The sequence below is a fragment of the Halictus rubicundus genome, chromosome 2 (assembly GCF_050948215.1).
Source record: "Halictus rubicundus isolate RS-2024b chromosome 2, iyHalRubi1_principal, whole genome shotgun sequence".
Classification (NCBI taxonomy): Eukaryota; Metazoa; Arthropoda; class Insecta; order Hymenoptera; family Halictidae; genus Halictus; species Halictus rubicundus.
Genome location: NC_135150.1, coordinates 28,966,052 through 28,987,199, shown reverse-complemented (window position 1 = coordinate 28,987,199; position 21,148 = coordinate 28,966,052). Strand labels below are relative to the sequence as shown.

At 49.1% G+C, this 21,148-nt stretch overlaps 2 protein-coding genes across 5 annotated transcripts in view; both read right to left on the bottom strand.

The window, feature by feature from the left end:
* Conu (Rho GTPase-activating protein conundrum) overlaps nt 1-6,185 on the bottom strand; it is a 19,530-nt gene extending 13,345 nt beyond the window's left edge. The window contains exon 1 of the mRNA XM_076806525.1: nt 6,176-6,185. The gene's annotated coding sequence lies outside the window, so the exon portion shown is untranslated. The remainder of the gene's footprint in view (nt 1-6,175) is intronic.
* Nucleotides 1-21,148, bottom strand: part of Jbug (filamin-type immunoglobulin domains fbug) — a 24,816-nt gene extending 3,668 nt beyond the window's left edge. The window contains exons 1-27 of one of the 4 annotated variants that reach the window (XM_076806516.1): nt 20,837-21,133; nt 18,168-18,568; nt 16,721-16,845; nt 16,410-16,540; nt 16,128-16,341; nt 15,923-16,040; nt 15,439-15,626; nt 14,955-15,110; nt 14,729-14,870; nt 14,423-14,628; nt 12,694-14,308; nt 11,920-12,055; nt 11,772-11,851; nt 11,518-11,685; nt 5,075-5,221; nt 4,756-4,983; nt 4,367-4,681; nt 4,082-4,300; nt 3,679-3,999; nt 2,069-2,290; nt 1,794-1,981; nt 1,492-1,696; nt 1,278-1,415; nt 1,024-1,197; nt 624-931; nt 308-536; nt 92-220 (exon numbers count right to left, since the gene is read on the bottom strand). In XM_076806516.1, coding sequence (XP_076662631.1) covers nt 92-220; nt 308-536; nt 624-931; nt 1,024-1,197; nt 1,278-1,415; nt 1,492-1,696; nt 1,794-1,981; nt 2,069-2,290; nt 3,679-3,999; nt 4,082-4,300; nt 4,367-4,681; nt 4,756-4,983; nt 5,075-5,221; nt 11,518-11,685; nt 11,772-11,851; nt 11,920-12,055; nt 12,694-14,308; nt 14,423-14,628; nt 14,729-14,870; nt 14,955-15,110; nt 15,439-15,626; nt 15,923-16,040; nt 16,128-16,341; nt 16,410-16,540; nt 16,721-16,845; nt 18,168-18,537 — 6,472 coding nt within the window. In that variant the 5' untranslated portion in view covers nt 18,538-18,568; nt 20,837-21,133. Of the gene's footprint in view, nt 1-91; nt 221-307; nt 537-623; nt 932-1,023; nt 1,198-1,277; nt 1,416-1,491; nt 1,697-1,793; nt 1,982-2,068; nt 2,291-3,162; nt 3,259-3,678; nt 4,000-4,081; nt 4,301-4,366; nt 4,682-4,755; nt 4,984-5,074; nt 5,222-11,517; nt 11,686-11,771; nt 11,852-11,919; nt 12,056-12,693; nt 14,309-14,422; nt 14,629-14,728; nt 14,871-14,954; nt 15,111-15,438; nt 15,627-15,922; nt 16,041-16,127; nt 16,342-16,409; nt 16,541-16,720; nt 16,846-18,167; nt 18,569-20,836 lie in introns of those variants that run through there. The other 3 variants (XM_076806514.1, XM_076806515.1, XR_013084618.1) reach the window with 3 other exon arrangements.

The window sequence follows — 21,148 nt, the reverse complement described above, 5'->3', positions numbered from 1 at the left end:
ACAACTCGCAACATTTTAACGCGATATCAGAGAGGTTTCCATGTTGTGTATCTGTTTGCAACGAAATAGTGATAGAAGAGAAAAAATTTACCGGTAACTTCGGCAGACACAGGACCCTCTAATCCCGACATTTCCAAGTCCATGTACGCTGTATTGCCAACTCGAATTATGGACGGTCCATCCAACATTGTACTGACTACTGGACACTTGAATGGACTCCCTGATACGCGACAACGAAAGAATTATAACTTTGTCGCAAGCATTAAATTGTACGCGACACGAGACAAGCATCGAGCGGTACACCAACCTGGTACATTGTCGTCGTTGAAACTAATGTTCACGTAATGAGTACTAGTAGTTTGCGGAACGAACGTGACATCGTACAATCCACGAGCGCAGGCGACTACCTCGGCTTTAACGGTGTTGTTCTCCGTACTCACAACCAATTCCAAAGTTCCTTCGCCAGCTTCGGCAGCATCGACCGTAAACGTAGTTGCTTGGCCTAGCAGCGCTTCCGTAAGACCGGAGACGTGAACCTGTTTCATTCGCAGACTTTTGAGAACGGCCGGCCACCGCGTATTTCGGATCTTTACCGACGAAACACCGAATCGAAAAAGCTTTACCTTGGTAACATCGTAAACGTTACAGGCGAAAGGAGATCCTTTCACGTGCTCGGAATCCACTAACACGCTGATGTTATGCCTGCCGACTTCCGTGGGTACAAAACTAATGTTGTATTTTCCATCGATAGGTTCTATCGTAATGGGAAGGGATATGCCGGACGGCGGCATTACGATCACGTCGCAATTCATCGACGGAGCTTGCGGGTCCACCGTGAATGACATCAACTGCTTCACAGCGCCCATTTTTAAATTGTGACCCGCGATTATTGCCTGGCCAGCTCCGACCACTTTACAGCTGAACGGTGAACCTGTAGCGGAAAGTGTGATTTACACAGTCGACGTAAGCGCGTAAATAGAAGCAAAAGAGTTACATTCGAAGTTGTCGTAGTTCGTTGCTCACCTGGAACTGGTTCCCCGTTAAAACGAACGCTAAGACTGTGAACGGCAGCTTCCTGTGGCTTGAAATTGACCCTGAACTTTGCATTGCCTTCGCTTTGAACGTAATTCGGGACATTTTTACCGTTCACGGCAACGATGATCTCGAGATTGCCAGCACCTGCTTGACTGGCGTTAACTGGAATTCAAAGATAAGGGATGAATCGATTGTAACGCGCGCACACCCCGATCAATCGAGTAAAAAACCGTGTAACTCACTGCTGAAGAAAACTGGTTTCCCGACAACACCGCTATTTATATCCGTCACCTTTACCTTGTCCGCGTTGTAAGCTTTCACTAAAAATGGACTTCCTTCCACGTGCGATCCACTCAACTTTACTTCGACGCTATGATCACCTGGAAATAATGGGTTTTGTAGTGTTGTTTCGCCAGAACACGCGTTTATCGGTCGGTCTCTATCTGTGGAACGTACCGACATCTTTCGGAGTGAATCCCGCGGTGTAACATCCGTGGCCGCTCTGCTTCACGTGAATCGGTAAACTCTCCCTAGTGGGTGAAAGAACTTCTACGGCGGGTGTTCCGAAGGAGACGTCCGCTTCTATCGCGAAGGTTGTCAGCCGATTCACAGATACTTTCTCCAGTCCTTCGGTCACTATTACTTTGGCCGTGTCGCTGACCTGTGGCATCGTCGTCGAGGAAAATGTTTAGCTCGGCCGAGGTCGCGTCGAAATCAAGAGAAAGCGGAAAGCTGATCTCGGTTGCGCGTAACCGTACCTGACAACTAAAAGGACTACCGGGCACATCTTCCCCGTTGAATCGCAAATCGACGGTGTGCACAATGGGCTCTCTAGGCGTGAATGATATCGCGTACGTATGCGGACCTTGAGCTTGAGCGGACGTAGGCACGCGACCACCGTTCACCGTCACCTCTAAATTTCCAGGTCCTGCTTGACTAGTTTCAACTGCAGCGAGAAGCAAGCACAAACTGCGTGATACAGACATATCGTTCGGTATGCGTTATTCGATGCGTCATAAAGGCGAGTCCATACCTAAGAAAGTTACAGGCATTCCAATGACACCGTGTTTAGCATCCTTCACTTTGATAGCGGTTACGTCATAGACTTTACAGCTGAACGGGCTGCCGACCACAGGAACGTTCCGATGGCTTACCGAAATTCTATGTTCCCCGACTACTCTCGGCGTAAACGCCACGCTGCACGTCGTGTCTTTGTTGTCAGTGACTTGAGCTGGTACGGCCTGTCCATTGGGTCCTAACAAGTCCGCCGGTTAGTTGTTTGATACAATTCAGACAAGCCGACTACTGGGGCGGTTCGGAGGACACCAAAAGTTGACGATCGGGATTTACGCGAGCCCAACAACTTCTTTTCTTATCGAATCTTAGTTGTTAAGATGCTCGATTACGAAAGCAATGTATGTATGAGTTGTTATGACAAAATGCTAGCTGCAGATGTACGAGCGTTAACGTAATTCGATAAAAACATTAGTTTGCTCCTATCAAGACAATTTGTGATTAATACTTGGTTAACTCTACTCGTATGTCTGTTGCGTGTTATTGGAAAAAAAAAAAAATAAAAACACAGTCAAGTTATTACGCGAAAGAATTCGACTCGATTCCGCTAAACTATAATAGAATGAAACCACTAAACTAGAGATCGATTTATGCGTTGCTGATCGGTTTAAAGTTACACGCGTTGTTAAACTAATTGTAAGTAGTAGTAATAGGTAATGGGTAATAGGTGATAGTGGGCGATAGGTAATAAGTTGGCACATTGGGTAGAAGCGCTACACTATACACGGATATCTAACTCGATAATATTTGTACCATTATACCATAATCCTTAACGATTAACGCGAAACTATCGGTAATTCGACGGTATAGCACCAGAAGGATGGCTGTCACGAGAAATATACAAATACGCACGATTGCTTGGTTCAGCCAACAGATTAGATCGATAGAACAAAAATTACGAAGCGTTAGACACCGTTTCAGTATTTATCCGCCAAAGCGAAACCAAAGCCCATATTTTATAATACTCTGACATGGTAACCACCGATTAGAAATCACGGGAGAAGCATAAGAAACTGTTCGAATACGCATAGAAGAACAAGTTAGAAAACCCACCACCAATTTGTTTAAAAGTACTCCGCTATTAAGGTAAGAATGAGATTAGTTTTGTTTGAGAAGTCTAGTAATGTCGTAGTCTGAAAGCTGGCCGACCTGCAACAAAGAGAGAATTGCTCTCAAGCTGGAGATTAAGAAGACATTCAACGCACACACAGAGGCACAATTTCGTGCAAATTTCCACCATAATCGAGGTTGGACAAAAGTAAAAAAAAAAACAAAAGATCTCACACAAACGTGGCAAACGAAACATAGAAGGTGCTCTCTATACATACTTCGGTCGTCGGCGGAACCGTTTGTGCACAAAACTCTTAATTATCTTGTAACGTTGGCTTGGGATATTAAATTCGAAGAAACGACGGTCATAAGGTGTACGATGTCGATGTGGAAGTAGCGATATTTGTGCGACAATAACGCAGATCAAACTTTGATCGATACACATGCGGCGTATACGTATGATAGATTAACATTGACAATGTCTATAATAATGAGAAACGGAAATGAAAATTGGTTTACCTTCAACGTTCACTTCTAAATCTTCTAAGCTACCGGCAACATTACTAACGGTAAGATAGCTTTGTCGTCCTAATCCAGCACTGCTCAATGCCTGCCCACTCACTGTTACATGACTATCGCCACCTACCCGAGTTACGATCGGGCAGCCTGGCACAGTTCGTTTATTGAAGGCTATATTAATTACGTGTTCGCACGCCTCGAACGGAACAAAGCTGACCGAAAATCGAGCATTTCCCTGTGGCGTCACTTGCGTGGGAATATTTTGATTGCGAGCCGATATCGTAATTTCCAGGTTTCCTTCGCCGGCTTGACTCGCATCGACTGTCGAACAAACAAAGGATGGATTTCGACGCATTCGACGTTCAGAGATGTCTATTCTTCGAAGCAATTCTTCTTTACGTACCGGTAAAGTGCGTTGGCTGACCGACGCTGCCCCTGGCTACGGGACCGATTAATACTTTATCGGCGTTGAACGCTTTGGCTAAGAACGGTGTGCCATTTACAGGATGACCATTGTACTCGACGCTGATCGAATGGACGCCAACGTCTCTGGGAATAAATTCCGCCGTGAAACCACTTTTTATGTCACCTGTTACTTTAACGGGCAATTCGTTGTTTGGTCCTGAAAAATCAAGTTTCTCGATATCCTATTCCGTACCGACGGCAACCTAGATCTATCGCCACGAACCTCTTACGGAAACAGCTAGTTCCGCGCTGCCACTGCCGTCGACTCCCATGTGGAAGCTGGCAGGCTGATCGACCGGAATCAACTCCAGATGAGTTAAGCTCAACGTTACTCTGCTCGTGTCGGAAACATTGCAAATAAATGGGCATCCCTTCACTGCTTCGCCGTTGAATTTGATGTCTATGTAATGCGACTTGGCGATCTCGGGAGTGAAGGAGACGAGACAACGCCCCCCTCCTACCACTTGAACGTGATTAGGCACTTCTCCCTCGTTTATAGAGATTTCGAGTTGTCCCTCGCCAGCCGCGCTAGCGTCAACTAAAATTCAAGAATGAAAACAGGTTCGAGCGTTTTGGGATCTAGAATTTGTCAGGATAATCGAGATTTCTTACCTCTAAATTGGCAGGCATGTCCCACCACAGCGCTGGGTACATCCGTCACTTGGATTAAACTGCTATTGTACACCTTGGCGACAAGAGGTCCTGCCGGTAGCTTTTGTCCCGCGATGCTCACTTCCACCAGATGACTGCCCACTTCGGTCGGAGTGAATTCGACTCGAAACTCTCCGGGACGTCCAGGCTCTTCTTCTATCCTCGCCGGCAAATGCCTTTTAGAAGGAGCTGGAAAAATTGTTATACCATAGGATAAGCCCTCTCGTGACGATCGGTATTACTTTAAGCACAGGGTTCGTACGCCGCGCAGCAAGCTTACCGATAATTTGGACGTCGATCTCGTCACCGTTGAAACCAAGGGCAGACAATTCGAACAACGCCGGACTACCAGCAGGAACCAATCTTATAGACTCCCCGATCACTGACATTTTTGGGGCTGGCATGATGCCCACTCGCCACGGCGATCCTGCGAACACATAGTTTTCATGATACAAATGTAGAAACTTTTGGAAAACCAAGCATGCTCTTTCGATGTAATATTTGTATAGAAAAATATTATTGCAGTAAATGGTATGTACGATGTACAAGAATAAGGATCACAGTAAATTCTGAATAATTGTTTATGCATTAAAAACGAAGTATCGTCGTTTTCGATTCTAGAAAATAGTGAGATCGGTTTTCGAATCAAATTCTGATTTTCCGGAAGTGCAGTGTGACTCCCAATCAGACGATTCAGACGTCACCTAACCTTCATGTAATTGGCACGCGCGCAACCACGAAGGAAAATACCTTCTGGCCAAGCCGCGGGAAAATTTACCGAATTACCTTTACGAAAATACGCGGAGGGAAAGAACGCGAATGCGAATAACAAGGAAAGACTGATTTACCTCGATCGCCCTTGGTTTCTAGATCGAGAAACCTGAAAGAATGCTGAAAACCCTAAACCAAAAAAATGTATCGACAAAGTAGATGAAATTACGGACGAGTAACGCGTCGATCGCGGGAACACCGAGGAAAAACACGGAAACTAAACACGTATTCAATAACAATAACAATAACAATAACACCAACAACAACAACAACAACAACCACAAAGTAGTTTATTCGCGAGTCACGGATCGATCACGGTCATTAAGTACGAGAATCAATAACGAGTTTTCACAGTGGCAGGCGAACCGATTCGACATCGATTATTCGACGCTGTTCGATAAGCGTTGATCGCGAATTATTCTGTCGCGGATCCATTATGAGGACACGATTCACGAAACAGAGGACACGAGACCGTGAGAATTCCGTGGAACACGCTGGAGGATAGCCGAGCACGACCCGAACACGAACACGAACACGAAAACGAAAACCCGCAAGATATGCCAGGTTCGACTTCTCGACGAGGAAACGTCAGCAGATCGCGGTTCACGACAGAGACTCGACTCGACTTGAACGAGTAACGAGTCGAACGGTCGAGCGACGGGACGAGTGTGCTTGCCACTGGATCGCCGCTCGGGCCCAACATCAGGGCCGTGCGCTTCTCGGTGTACGTTCGAAAGGGGCAATTCAATAAATTTCGAAACAACAGCCGATCGTCCAAAATCGTGATCGATTCGAAACATCGATCAAAATGGTCGACCACCGACTAAAATTATTTTTCAGTAGAATAGAAATTCTGTAGAATTGAAGTTATTATTTCTTCGCGTCATCCTTCATTTTATGATTATATCTACCTTTTTGCTCATCTAATTTCCCTAACTGCTGCTAAACTTACAATTGGTTTGGTTCGAGAAGATAGAGGAGGGATATTAATGAAAAAACATAATTCGCGTTGATTCGTTTCAATTGTTTCGTACTTGCTAGGACGATGGGCAGAGTCAAGAAATTTCTTCTAGGCTTATAGAAATTAGCGGAGAACCGATGAAAATTGTTGGAATTTAGCGAGTACGCGTCGGAGAAGGATGGGGTTGGGAGAGTCCGCTTTAGGATCGACGTTAGAGCGGGGCCCGGAAAGGAGACGATACTTCTATGCTCTCCCATTCGTTTCTTGTTCGTTCGACCAGCTACAGTCTACACTCTACACTCTACACTCTACACCTATACGTTTATAGGATACCTGATCTGCGTATTTCGATACCTTAAGGTCGGTCGGCCCCGCAAATAGAAACCTCGCTGTTTGCATTCGACGCGGATCTACTTTTCGAGGTGGCCGGTCGCGGTCCTACGTTACGTTACGTTACGTTACGTCACAGGCGATCTCCATTCCGCGAGGGCCGACCGATCGTTTCCGTCGAACGAAAAGTGCAATTTTCCATGCATCGCGATCCCATTTAACAATCGTGTTCGAAACGCGAAAAATCGATCGCGACGGAAACTTTGCTTATGCGTCGAACGCTGTTTAGCATCGCATAGCATCAGTTTTGCGCTAAAGGCTGAACGCGACTAATTTAGGTTTCCTTTGGAAAACCAACGAGGTTACATTTTTTCGAATAATTACTGATTCGCGGCAGCCTCTTGCCACGCGAGAACGATTTTTAACGTTTATAGTCGAAATAAAGATAAAACGCGAGAAGCGCTTAACAGCATTATCAGCGTAGAAGATGAAACCATTTCTTTCTCGGCGAATCTTGAAACTACAAACGCGTGTGAATACGCATAAATATTTGCAGTTTACTTGTAACGATGGATTTCCTATCGTAGCGCTGGCGAGTGCGAATCAAGAGTAATTAATAGTAATTAGGAAGTTTGTGACGGCGCGAGTCGCGTTCCTACGACGATCGGGGAGAAACAACGGCCCTCGGATTCGTTCCGTAATCGTGGAATTACGAAATTTTAACGATGCCTAGCGTTTTGCAACTTGCTGCGCTGCGCCCCTTCGCAGATTTTCTGCTGCGAACGCAACCGAGGAGGAGATCGCGAGCGGCGCGCCACCGATTGTTACAACAGTTGAGTCGCGTCGCGCGGCGTCGCGTCGCGTCGCATCGCGTCGCATCGCGTCGCATCGGTCAGACATTTTTACTTTTACCGATCTTGGCTCACGGAAATCGTCGAGTCGACGGTTTCCTTCCGAATCGAATTGCTTTGCGCCACATTCGTGACGAGCAGAGTTACATCGAAGAGACTGTGCGGTTTGGATTCCGCTCGGGCCGGTTCGGCTCGGCTCGGCTTCCCGAGTCGCTGCATTCCCCGACATAACGGGTCACCATGGAAGGCGATTTGTTCCAAAATTTTCGAAAAGATTTACAGTATCGAATGTGCGCGCGCGCGCGGCCAACTCTTGTCTTTCTTTTTTTCTTTTTCTTTGAAACCAGGCCTTGGCTGTGTCGCGCCCCTTTCTTCGATCAATCGAAATTAATGACAATAGCATGGATGCGGTCAACTTCGAGATAACGAGTCCGCTCGTCGTAAGATCGTTACAGCGGGTCGTACACGCCGTGCAAATCGGAATCAATTGTGAATAATCGCGATGTAGCTGCAGACAACCGTTCACCTTATTGGTGCTATTAACACGTTTGTCGTTATACCGATCGCCATAACAATACCACGAAATAATAGTCGATGGCTTTAATTTTAATGGTGGCGGCGTATTCGACGAACGACGAACGACGAACTTTAAGGTCAAGTTTGTTGCTAGACTTATTCTAGATACGTTAAGATTATTCATGCTCGATTATCGTTTAACATCGTTATTGCCAAATGCGATACACGCGATTCGCATGGAATTGGAGCGATGGACGGATTGGAAAGATGATAAAAATTCGTCCTGAACGAACAGATTGAATTCGGTCGACGTAGATGCGCGGAGATGCGCCGAGACGCGAGATCCATTGTCACGGCTTTACGGGAGATGAGAGACGAGAGACCGGAGAGGGGAGACGAGAGACGCGACGGAGCAACGTCGTCATCGCTGTTGCAGCTTCGAAGCGTTCAAGTCACCGAAAGCATCCGCGTTGCGTAACAATGCGATAAGTAATACTATTTTTCTCTCCGAGCAGGGAGAGACGCCGTATATTACTGAACGTCCGCGTAATTAGCGGTGTAATCGGTACACTTTCATAGTCGAGTTCTTGTCGTGTTCTTGTCGAGCGTTACGGCGAATTAATTCGCTCGTGGCAATCGCGCGGAAATTTTTCTATCCAAACATATCAGCGTAGTAGATTCCCTTTCGAGCGAAACGAGCAGCCACGCTTTGAAAAAACATTTTACACCTGCTCTGCGTTACCACGTTGTACAACTATGTCAAGGCATAAGTGTATATATTTCTGCGAGTAGCCGAATAGATAGAATTAAATAGCCTATACTTTTGCTTCGAGTACACGTACGCAACCGAATAATTTTAAGCGATACAGGATTTACGAAGAACGAGACATTTAGTTGCAGCAAGTGGAAACCGAGGCGAGTGAAATAGAGAAATTGGCGATCCGACTGGCGTTTGCCACGATGATACGTGTACATAGTATGTAGGTACGCATTCCGCGTGTCGCGCCAAGCAATGTCTTATTTCTACAGGGTGTAACGCCGATCATAGACACGACTGCAAATTACAGGTATCGGTTGGCGCGTTCCAACGAAGAAATCGATTTTCTTTAGCGACGATCCATGGAAGCGACAAATGTTGCGACGGCACGCGAAACTATTGAAATACCGCGGTGAAAATTTGCGTCGACGTCGTCGCGCGATTGATTACGTTTACATTCACGTAGGTAGATAGACCACCGACTCTATCCTCGCTCGTAACCAAATACGTCTGCGAGCATATAACGGCTTTAACGTCGCGACCACACCCACGGTCTCTACGATACTCCTTTTCGGTTGGTAATGTACGCGCGAGTTTAAGGATCACCGGCCGTTAAATGCCGCTAGAATCGCTGGAATCGCTGGAATCGCTGGAATCACTGGAATCGCTGGAATCGCTGGGATCGCTGGATGAAAGCGTTAACGCGTTTCCATGGAGCGGGCATCATCGGCGAATATACGGGGCTACGACTATCAACGAATTCCCAGAAAAAAGACATCGCGTTCTATTAATCGTAGAGAGAACATCATCGTCGTGCTCTAGAGGTTACCTAGAGAGTTAACGAACAGTTAACCTTTGGATCTCGTCGAGAGATGAGTCTCGTCTCGAGATTGGACGCGTACCTATCGATAAACAGCTCGATCGTCGAAGAATTTCTATGGGTCGACCTTGACCACCATTGTCGGTGTAGCTCGGATTAAAACAGGAAATACGTACGTACTTACGTATCTACACAAAGCGACGCGACGCGACGCGACGGCTATCTAGTTGGAAGAGAGATCGTAACGGAATCCGAAGCATTCTGATGCTAATACTCGCGGTAATTTAGAAGCGGAATGAGGTCCCGACCAACGTCTCCACTGCGTGCTGCAGGCCACGTGCAACGCGTGGTTACGATTGCAGAATAAAGCTTCTTTGCACGGCACCCGAATATCGTAATATTCTTCGCACGTCGACGCCTGGCGTAACACGGACTCGATTATGGCTTTACTTCCGTGAAAAGGTTCTCGATCGAGAACGCTCTTCCGATCGTATCGATACCAATCTACCGTCTAGTAACCTTCGACGGTACGTTATATTATACATTAACAATTGAACGCGTACAATTGTTAACATTTGTACAATTGTTGTACAAAAATTCAAAGTAACGTAATCGTGTGTCTTCGTCGAGTCTCCCAATCCTTTATCTATCCGTAACCGTAACCGTGTTCGTTGCGTCGAATAAATAAATATCGATAAGCCCCGGTCACGGCGGAGACGAGGAGCAAGAAGAATTACCACGGGAAATACCATCGTTGGCGCGAAAAGAAGGGAAAGAGCAACACGTTTACATCCTTCGGGTGAAAGGTGGCAATACTTCGAGCAATCTATTCGATATGTTGCACCGCAAAAATTGGCGACGGAAGAATTGGTATAGCGGAGTGTCCGCGTGGTTCGTTAGGTAAACGAAAGGAAAAAATTCAAGAACGCGAAGAAAACGATGACGTCGTATATGTGTCAGTGGAACATCACGTGGATGCGTGAAATCGCAAGTCAACGACCCGACCAATGACCTGTTGACTCGAAGACGCATGGTGCCTCGGCTACGCGGTGAAATTCTAGATGTATGCACCGCGAGGAACGAGCGCAATTTTTCCACGAATTCCACACGAAACAAACGAAACTCGACGAGACGAGAAATATCTACATACATATTATGTGCATAGAAGATCTCCGGAACCTCGTGCGATTCGATCAGTATTTCGAAACATTTTTTCGCTCGACATTCCCAGTTGTCTATTCGCGAAACTCCCAAAAACCGTAATGTCCGAAAAGTTTGATCGAAAGCGAAAAAGATGAAACAGTAGCTTCCAAATGATATTCCCGCGTATATAAATGAGAAAATATTATCGTTGATGGAAGAAGAAGAAACCGATGCGACCGACGAGGTTGGAGGTGCACGGAAATTTGACGTACCAACGGACACGATAAATTGTTCAAAGCGGCGCGGTATCGCGCGCAACCATCTTAATCGACGGAAACAAGCGAATAACTTTCACCGGGAAATATCTGTCGTAGCCGATGATAATACGCTGTTTCGATTTGAATGGAAAGTCGTCGGACGAGCATAAAGCGAGAATCGTTGCCCGACGAACGACGATATTAGCGTACTATCTTTCGCGACACGAGCCTTTCGAGTTCTCCTTCGAGAAACGAGCTCGGGGTTCATCGATCGACGCTGATCGATCGTAAATATATCAGGAAAAGCAAAAACTTACCGGGGACGACTTCGCCGTTGAACGTCATCTCGACCAGGTGTACAACAGCCTCGTGGGGCACGAACGAAGCCAGGAATCGTTGGCTGCCCAACGCTCTCACGAAACTCGTCACGTGGCCACCGTTTACGAGTATCTCCAAGTTTCCGGATCCAGCCCTGGAACCGTCGACTGTAACGCAACGTCGACGCAACGTCTTTAGAATCTCTCTCGGATGGCGAGAGGGTGTCGTTCGTCGGATAGTTTCTGCTACTTACTCTCAAATTCCACGGGCTGATTGACGGCACCGTTCGGAATGTTCCCAATTTGGATAGCTCGTGCGTTGTACGCTTGCGATCTGCAATCACGCAAAACTGTTCTCAATCTGGATCGTCGAGCGTGGCTTCGGGTCTGGTCGATACCAACCTGAACGGAGACCCCTGAACGTGCTGGCCGTTGACCAATATCTGAATCGTGTGCTCGCCAACATCCTCGGCCGTCACAGCGTACGTCAAACCGCGAAGAGTCGACTTTTGCAACGGTATTATCTTTCCGTTTGGACCTGGAATTCGTTGTAGGACGATGTCGGATTAAACTATAGTTGGAAATATATACGCGACATTCGCAAAGGTTCGCTCGATCTCGCCCACGTCGATAACTAACTGTCACGCGAATCAACCTAGGTACCTATGGGACGACGACATTGTCGACCGACAAGAAAATTCGATTTTTATTGGGGAGTAGTTACCGAGGAAACTGACACGAGACAAAAGACCGTCGCGCTTATCGGGACGAAATTGATTCGTAATCCCTAAAAGTGATAAGGTAAACAGGTACCCATCTACGCCTACGCGCTTGTCCCGGTTCGAGAGGATCGCGCATTCGTTGTTTGTACCGCATCTGGAGATTTATGACGGGTCGATCGCTATTGACCCGAGACTGCCACGGAACCGTAGCATTTCGAAAAAGCATGCGGCGATAAATTAACTCCGACGTTAAAAGTGCTTGAAAACTCGTGCCATAAAATGTTTTAAGACAACGCATCGCGTGGTAACGTATCTACGATTCGACAAACATTCCATTTTTCCTGTATTTCTGTTTATCGATAGGAATGTTTTTTTTTCTTTTAAAAAATTCTAAACGGCGCGACGATGTCAATAATTGTTTTGATTCGTCGAGAAACAAAACGAACAAACATACCGGAAACGCTGACCGTGACATTGTTCGGGTCGACGCTCGGGTCGATGGTAAAAGTGGTCGGTCTGTGGATCGGAAGCATCTCGAGGGCGCTTCCGGTGACAAGGGCGGAGATTTTGTTCTGCGCGCTCCCGTATCCGGAGACTCCGTTGTTCGTCGTACTGTAGCGATCGTGCACGCCGTCGGTGGTGTCCATACTCTTGTAATGATTGTTATTCTTGTTTTTCAAGATACCGTGAGTCTGGGTCTGGGTCCGCGAGTTTTGATTCTCGTTGCTGTACTTTTGTGTCGACGCAAAGTTCGAGAAGCTGGCGGTGTGAACGTGCGACGAGGAGGTGTTCCGACTTGAAGTATTTTTGTAGTTGTTGTTCAAGTAGTTATGGTTGTTCGCCGCGGTGGGTTCGGGCGCGGCCGCCGAGTTGTTGGCAAGGTTCGCGAGGGACTCCAAACTGCCGTAGGACAGCAGCGATTTGGTCTTCTCGATGGCGTCCCACGAGTCGCGTCGGGAAGTCCCGCCGACCATCGAAGATACTCTAACGTTGCTGCTCGTGTCGATCGCTCCGTTGTTCTCCGTGGAGCTCCTCCTGCCTAATCCGTTGTCCCTCTCGTTGCTCCTCGGACTGAAACTTCTGTTGACCGGACTCTGGGTCGCGCTGCGGAACGCCATGGGGCTGCGATTCGGCGACCTGCTCGACCTCTTCAATGACCCGGAATTGTAGATGTCTCGGGATTCTTTGATCACCGGGGAATACCTCGATCCGTGGGTTAGGACCGTCGGACTCGGGTTCGGAGAACGAGATCTGTTCGCCGCACTGTTTGTCGAGTACATCGCGTCCTTCGATTCCTTGAGAAGGGTGGGGCTCTGCACGGTGGGGGATCTCGACTGAGTGTAGACACTGCTCGAGTAAATTTCCTTCGTCTCCTTGATCGTAGAGGGACTGTGAAGGTTCCGCGAGGCTGAGCCGAGACTGTGACTCTGATCCTGATTCTGATTTAGATTTTGATTTTGATTCGGACTTTGACTCTGACTCTGACTCTGACTCTGACTCTGACTCTGACTCTGACTCGGTGATCGAGTGCGATCGAACGACGTGGACGCGTGATGGTACGTCGAGCTTGAATTCTCCATCGAGTAGTTGCTCGTGGTCGTGGTCTTGTAGGTCGAGGTGGTCTGCTGCAGAGGAGAATAATCACGAACGACGTGTCGTGTGGGGCTGGGGGACTTGTAGTAGGGCCTCTGAACAGGACTCGTCCGTTCGACTCCGACCGACACGTTCAAACCGTTCATCCGTCTTTCCAGAGAGGACAGTTTCGATCTTTCGAGGCTGGACGTTGACTCCTTCGACCTCCTCGATCCTTTCTGCGTCCCCACTCGGATGGAGAACGGAGAGCCTCGGACATCCGAGCCGTTGAAGTACACGTACACTCTGTACTTGCCGGAATCGGACGGGACGAAGGAGACTCGGTACCTCATGTGGCCGTAATCCTCCATCCTGAACGGTACGGACTGCTTGTCGTGAACCAGGTCCACGATCACGTCGCCTAGCCCGCCGGTTCCTGTCGCGTCCACGACGAACGAAAACGGTTGCCCGGGAATGGCGCCCTCCGTGTCGAGTAGCTGAGAAAATACCGTACGATCAGAATCTACCGGTAACCGTATCCGTCCAACTATCCATCTAATCGAAATATCCTAGAACCGCGAGAAAACAAAGCGGCAACCGATGCGACGCACCTTTATGCCGTTCGGATCGAACACGAAGCAGGTGAAGGGTCCGCCTTGTATATGATTTCCTTTGTGAGTTATCGCGATGCTCCACTCTCCTGTCTCGTCCGGTTGAAAGGTCGCGGTGTGCACACCGTCGTTCTCTTTCACCGGACACGGCAGGGATCTGCCGGTCGGCGACCACGCGGTCACGTCGATGCCGTCATGACTAGTTCCTGAAAAATCGGATCGTTACAGCATACGCTGCGACGTACAGGGGTGAATGTCGCGCTGTACGTACATACAACGCAACAGTTCGCGTTCGCGTTTCTTTACCGTAACTGTTGACTAGAACCTCGACGATGGATCCTATGGCGCAGGGGTCCATGCCGGATGCTTTGATTTTAGTCAGGGAAGGTAAAACTCGAAAGTAATAGGGGCATCCGTCGACCAGCTCGCTGTCGTTGTACACCATCAGCTGAAACACGAGTCGCACCGATATAGCGGACAGCGAACAGCGGATAACGCGCCGCGCCGCGCCGATGGAGCCGTGCTGTCGTACCTTGTGCATTCCAATTTCCGTGGGGACGAACGTTCCCTTCCCGTGGATCCCGTTCCACGCGAGCCTGCACTCGATTCGTCCACTCGGACCGACTACTTCGCCGCGCACCTCCCTCGTGTTCGCTTCTTTGGTAAGCAACTCCAGCTTGAAATGCGCCTGCGAATTGGAACAATTGGAACAATCGTGAGCACGAGAATTTCGAAATTTGTTGTCGCGTCGACATAAAACCGAGAGATTATATCGTTGATCGTATCTGCGGGTAATCGTGTGCTCTCTTCTCGGTATCCCAGCCGACGGATCGGAACGCGAGAGAGCGCGAGAGAGCGAACGTGTCGGTAAATTTCACTGCGTTTCGCCATGTAGCGAAGCGATTGGAGGCTCTACGCTCGCAAGATGGTGAAACGTAATGCGAAAAAGGGCACGGTTCGCGCCCGAAACGCTCTCTTGGGCGAATCTTTCAAGGAAGAACAATCATCCGACTAACCGGTTGTTGCACTCTGGCGGAAGTGCTGTCCACGTGGACGAGTATTTGTTTGCTGGCCTGAGGGCGAGGCTTCACCCACTGAAAGTATGCCGCGTACGCCATCACGCCTAAATGTTCCACGTTCTGGTCTGCCATGTCTCTCGCCTTGAGAATCGGTTCCACGCCTAGTTTCTTGCCTCCGTCGATACCTTCGGGAATATACAAAGCCAGCGTTACGTCGTTTATGACCGAAGCGCGAGGTGTATTCGCGTCGAGGTCGAGGGTATTCCTTGCCGATCCTGCGTCGCGTCGTTCGATGAAACCTCGGAACCGAGCATTTTCCATTTACGATTTCATTCGGTCTCGACGCGGTCGAAGGTGGACTTTGAAACGATTCGTTCGATATTTTCATATCGGTCAGAACCGTGTAGGTAGTAAATAGTTTAGCGAGAGAACGATTCGACTTTCCGACAGTCGGAGTCGACAAATCGACATTTCCGTTTACCCATTTGAATGTTGTGCTCCCACGCGGCAGGGTCAAGGTCGATTTTCTCGTAAGCCGGAGCCGGTCCGCCCAAATTTCTCACGATGCCGCAGAGAACTCGGCCGTCGTTCCAATCGGTCTGCAACAAGATCGATTTCGTCTCGTTTCATTGTCAGAGCGATACGTGAAGGATAGCGATCGCGCTTAGCGAGTACACGTTGCTCACCGTGAAATTCTGCACGGTGTGACGAGGCGATTGAGAGTTGACCCACCGTAACGTGGCATGAAAACCGGGCGAGCCTTCCTTCATGAAGTAGGATAAGTAGGTCATTCCCGATAGTTCGTCCAAATATGGTGACGCAAGGTACTCCGGTTCGAGTACCATCGGTATATCGAAATCGTGTTTCGCGATCTCCATGGCTTTTCGGCAATTGTACACGCTACGATCAGAAAAAAGTCTCCTGTACACGCGAAACGAGAAACCGTTTCGAACCTAACCGTTTCGTACCTGTCGGTAGGGTCCAGCTGACGCCAGTGAGGGAGTAGACCCGGCTGGCAATAATGGAGCAACGCGCTCAGGTACACGCCGGAGTTCCAGTCCGTCGTAAAATTGTTCACTCTACATTCCGGTAGAACGGCCTGAAAAAGAAATCGATGAATCGATGAAGAGTGCTTCCCGCGGAGATTTCGTTACATATACAGGTATACGTGTGCGTATTTCCAGATCGGGATCGCGAAGGTGGTCGCAAGCGCGCGAACGTGCTCGCGCGAACACGAGCGCGATGCGGCAAGGTCGACGGTGCAATTACGTGTACTGACCTTGAGCCATGCGAGCATGAGTTTCCTTGGAGGGAACTTGGACTTGCCTATTTGGTACCTAACGATGAGCGACCATATCAAGCCGAGGATAAGTTTCAAATTTCCATTCACGATGTCCACGTTGCCTGCAAAAATGACGAAGCGTCAAGGAAAAGAAACAAATTAATCGAACGCTCGTATTTTTCTTAAGCGATCGTCGATAATTCCCTAGGATTTTTGATCCCGGTTCGCATCGGCGCGCCGCAGCGCGACGCGAACGGGATGCGCTCGAAATGCGGTTTACTATCGAGGATGCATCGTGTTGCCGCTTGCTCGTTCGCTCGTTCGTTCGTTCGCTCTTTCGCTCGTTCACCGAGAATTTATTTAGTCGACAGCGCGTTGCACGAGCGTAATCGCATAATGGGACTCGGGCAGTCTCGTAGGCGCCGATAGAGCGCAAGAAAGGCAACGACCTCGAAGTCCGATTTGCGATCCGTGACGTAACAGCTATACATATATTTTCGATGTTGACGCGTAACCGGTGCGGTGCGTTCCAGACAGACGTTATTACAGTTTGTTCGTTACGAGCGAACGCTCGTTCGCGCGATGCTATGCGATGCGATGCGATGCGATGCGATGCGATGCGATGCGATGCGATGCACCGAGATTGAAACGCGACGCAACACGATGCAGCTCGTCGATATGCCCCGTCGATTCACAGCCAACTATTTACTCTGATACGGTATCGCGTTCCAAGTAGTAACCGGCGGCATGAGTCAGGCCACGAGGACGCCCCGTGCCTCGGATTCGGCTGGTTTTCGACGATCGAGGAGCAAGCATCGCCAAAATATTCTTTCGTAGAACGTATAACACCGTTTGAAACGAATCGGCTAACTCGAATGGAACGTCGTCGGCCGCGAGTAAACGAAAGAAAGGGTCGAGAGCAAACAGCCGAATGGATCCAGACATCTCCGCCCACGTAATCGGAGATGCCCACGAATCTCGGTATCGTGACTTCGCGCTCTATTCGCCAAGGAGCTCTCTTTTTTTCCAACGATCCCACAGAAAGGACCATGATAAACCCGTTCCCGTTGCCCTGTTCTCGTTGTTCGCGCGGACACTGCCCGATAGAGCTATTCTTTCTATTCGCGCTCGGTATACTCGACCACTAAACTAATCTAAACTAAACTCAACTAAACCAAACGGTTTGCATGTGGGTTATGCCGTGGCGCTTGATTATCTATGAAGGCGTCACGGATGAAATTGCGAAATATAACGGCGACGACGTAACAACCGGTGGCTGGTGAAGTCATTCGAAGAATAGCTTGGGTAATTATGTACACCTGCCTAGGAGGAGTTAACCGTTTGCTGTAGGAGATGCGACGAATCGCGGTTGGCTGGGGAGAGGGTGGGTAGAAAACAGGCTGAAAACGTGGGAGAAACGAGATCGACGAAATCGTCCACTCACCGATATTGACGAGCTTGACACCGTCGGCTTCGATGGCTTGCAGCGCCGTCGACACGTTCTCCAAGTGATGGTGCTGATTCGCGGGCCTCGGGTTCCACCTGGGCAGCCGGCGTTTGGTCAACACCTCGACGAGAGCGCAGAGCCGCGTGCCGTCCCGGAAGTCCTCCGCGAGATCGATCACCGGTCCGTCAGCGGCGTCGGCCGCTTGTTTCAGGTGCTCGTTCACCCAGTTCCTGAACGTGTTCGCCTGAATCTCCACCCAGAGGTCCTCGTGCCCTTTGATCGGCATTCCTTTCGCCGCCGTGCCCTCCGCGGACCGCGCCACCAAGCCCACAAGCTGCTCCGGTCGTAATTGCTCCGTCGGTTCCATTTTTCGTCGCGTCGTTGGGTCCTCTGTTTTCCTTTTCATTAGAGAATTCCACGATAAGTTCCGGTATTCGTTCGGACAGCTACGAAGGAGGGTGCTTCGACGCGACAAAACGTATACTCGTACGTATACACGGAAAATCGAACTCGCAACCAGACCAATTCGTTTCTTGTTGGTCTTTTTGTGTATTTAACCTCGGAAACAATTGCATCAAGATCCTGACGCGATACATGACCCATTTTCTCGTTTCAGTTATATTCTCTGTGTATATTGTAATTCGGAAATGAAAACCGCGAAAATAACGATTAAACGCACGATAAGATGCGAGAAAGGAAGAACGAGCATCGCTGGAACATTGACGCGTGAAACGAGTAATCGACGAGACAATTGAACAGGAGCCACGGGATCAAATGGTCCCGGCGACGCGACGGGACGAGACGAGACGAAAGGAGGAGAAGCGATCGATTATCCCGGAAGCTTCGAAACTGCACGCGATTTTCTCCGCGCGAGGCCGATTCGTCCGCCTAATCGCGATACTCTCGTCACGCGGGAAGATTAGTTGGCTAAAAAGTTTCACGCGGTGAAAGTGTCTGCTGCGAGCACCTGTTGCTACAGCCGCGCGTTCGCCGACGCTCGGCTGCATTTTAGGTTCCGCGTCCTTAAAAATCGCCGTGATGCGCGATGCGAGATGCGCGCCCGCCTGCTTTACATTCGAATTCATTGAATATTTTACAGTTACAGCCAAGAGAAAGGAAACAAGAAAGCGTAGAAACGATACACCGCGTCGCGTCGCGTCGCGGCGTCAGACTCGGCCACGCTATTCTCGAGACAGCAGCGGCGCGGCGACGCGTCTCTTGTTTGCTGCAACAACAACAACGCACCTACGAATTAGCCAGTTTTTATTATGCTCGTGAAGTATTCTGGATACGAAACAACGATATTGTAATGCTGTTTTCCGAGTTCACTGTCCCGTACTACCGACTTTTAGAGTCGGCGAGACGTTCTTACGAGATTACGTTAGGAACTTCTTTTCTAACAAGTTGAAAGTACGTTCTCGTAGTAAAACGTATGGATTTTTTTTTTCGCAATGTGTGCTATCGAGTCTCGCAGGTTATACGCGTATCCGATGAATATCGGTCATTTCGTTTTGCGAGAATAATAAAATTTGTGGGAGACACGAATCTCGTAAATGTCTCGTCTAAAATGTAGAAAACCGGACGACAAGATTCGATTCGATTCGAGTCTAGATTGTCGAAACAATCTGTTATAAGCGAGTGTAAGCGTAGATGCGGGTTCCGAGTATCGCGAAGCGGATAAAAATGCGATCGTGACGCGACTCGATCATCTTCGACTCGGACGATGCGTTACCGCGACATCGGCTATACACGTGTCGAAGGCGTTACTTGTCCACGCTACGGCACGGTATGCTATGCTATACTATGCCATGCCATGACATCACTGTCACCTGAAAACCTTGTCCGAGCGGCGAAGCTTGCGTAAGCGCGTAAAAATTGTCCAGCGAGAGGGATCGAGAGGAAAGACGGATCGCGACTCACGATTTCCTACGATCGAGATCCGATTTTGATGGTGCGCAGTGCAAGAGGAAGGAAACCAACCCTAACGCTTCAACCACTTGGACGGCTTCGACGTTTTCGCCAGGATCGCATTGATTGCGACGCAATCGCTTCGGTTCGACAACCGCGGGAACTCGTCTAATTACGGGAACCCGATGAAAAGCGAAACTCTTCTGGAAGTTTTCGTGGGAAAACGGAAAGACGTATCGGTTGGCGCGAGTACGCGCGCATACGCACGCACAAAATTCGGCTCTATCGCCGCCACTTTCACCGGTATTCAAATTTTTTTCCGCGATCGACCGGTCGACTCTTGGACGATGTTTCTACGAGGTGGCAGCGATGTACTAGCACTCGGTCGATTCTACGGCACGCGACTCGCGGCTCGCGGCTCGCGGCTCACGGCACACGGCACACGGTACACGGCATGCAGCTAATTGGATATCAATTAGCTGCGGAGAAGAGCTCTTTGTACGAGAACGTTGATCTTTCGAGGAATAATAGGTAGCGAGTCGCGAATCCTGCCGAGATCTCGCGTCGCGTCGATTGGTCATCCGTCGACGAACCGGCCAATCGGAGTCCTCGTCGAAAGGGCGCGATTAGGAAACCAATTGTTCGAAGTACACACGGAACCACGGAGTTGAAAATGCTTTTGCTCGCGACAAGCGTGTACAATTCACTCGCGCATGTTCGAGGATGAAACGATGCCTGGCATGCGATGCGATATTTACGTCGGTGTTTGTCCGCTGGGCGAGCCTCTTGGGAACGAAGTGACCCTGCACGATGTTCGCAGGTCGTAGTTCGCAGCTCGGAGCTCGCAGCTCGCAGCGACGATTTCCTGTCGGACTCGGCCCGCTGGTCTCGTCTTGCGACCGCTAACACGATACCGAAAGGACACACGGTTCGACGACGGTGTTGCGGCGAGCTACGCGAGAAACGCCATTTTTGGACGTTGGCGGCTCGGCTCGGATCGGATCGGATCGCACCGTTGCCGACGAGCGTCGTTCGAAGTGCGTCAGCTCACTGAACCGACGTGAAAACTC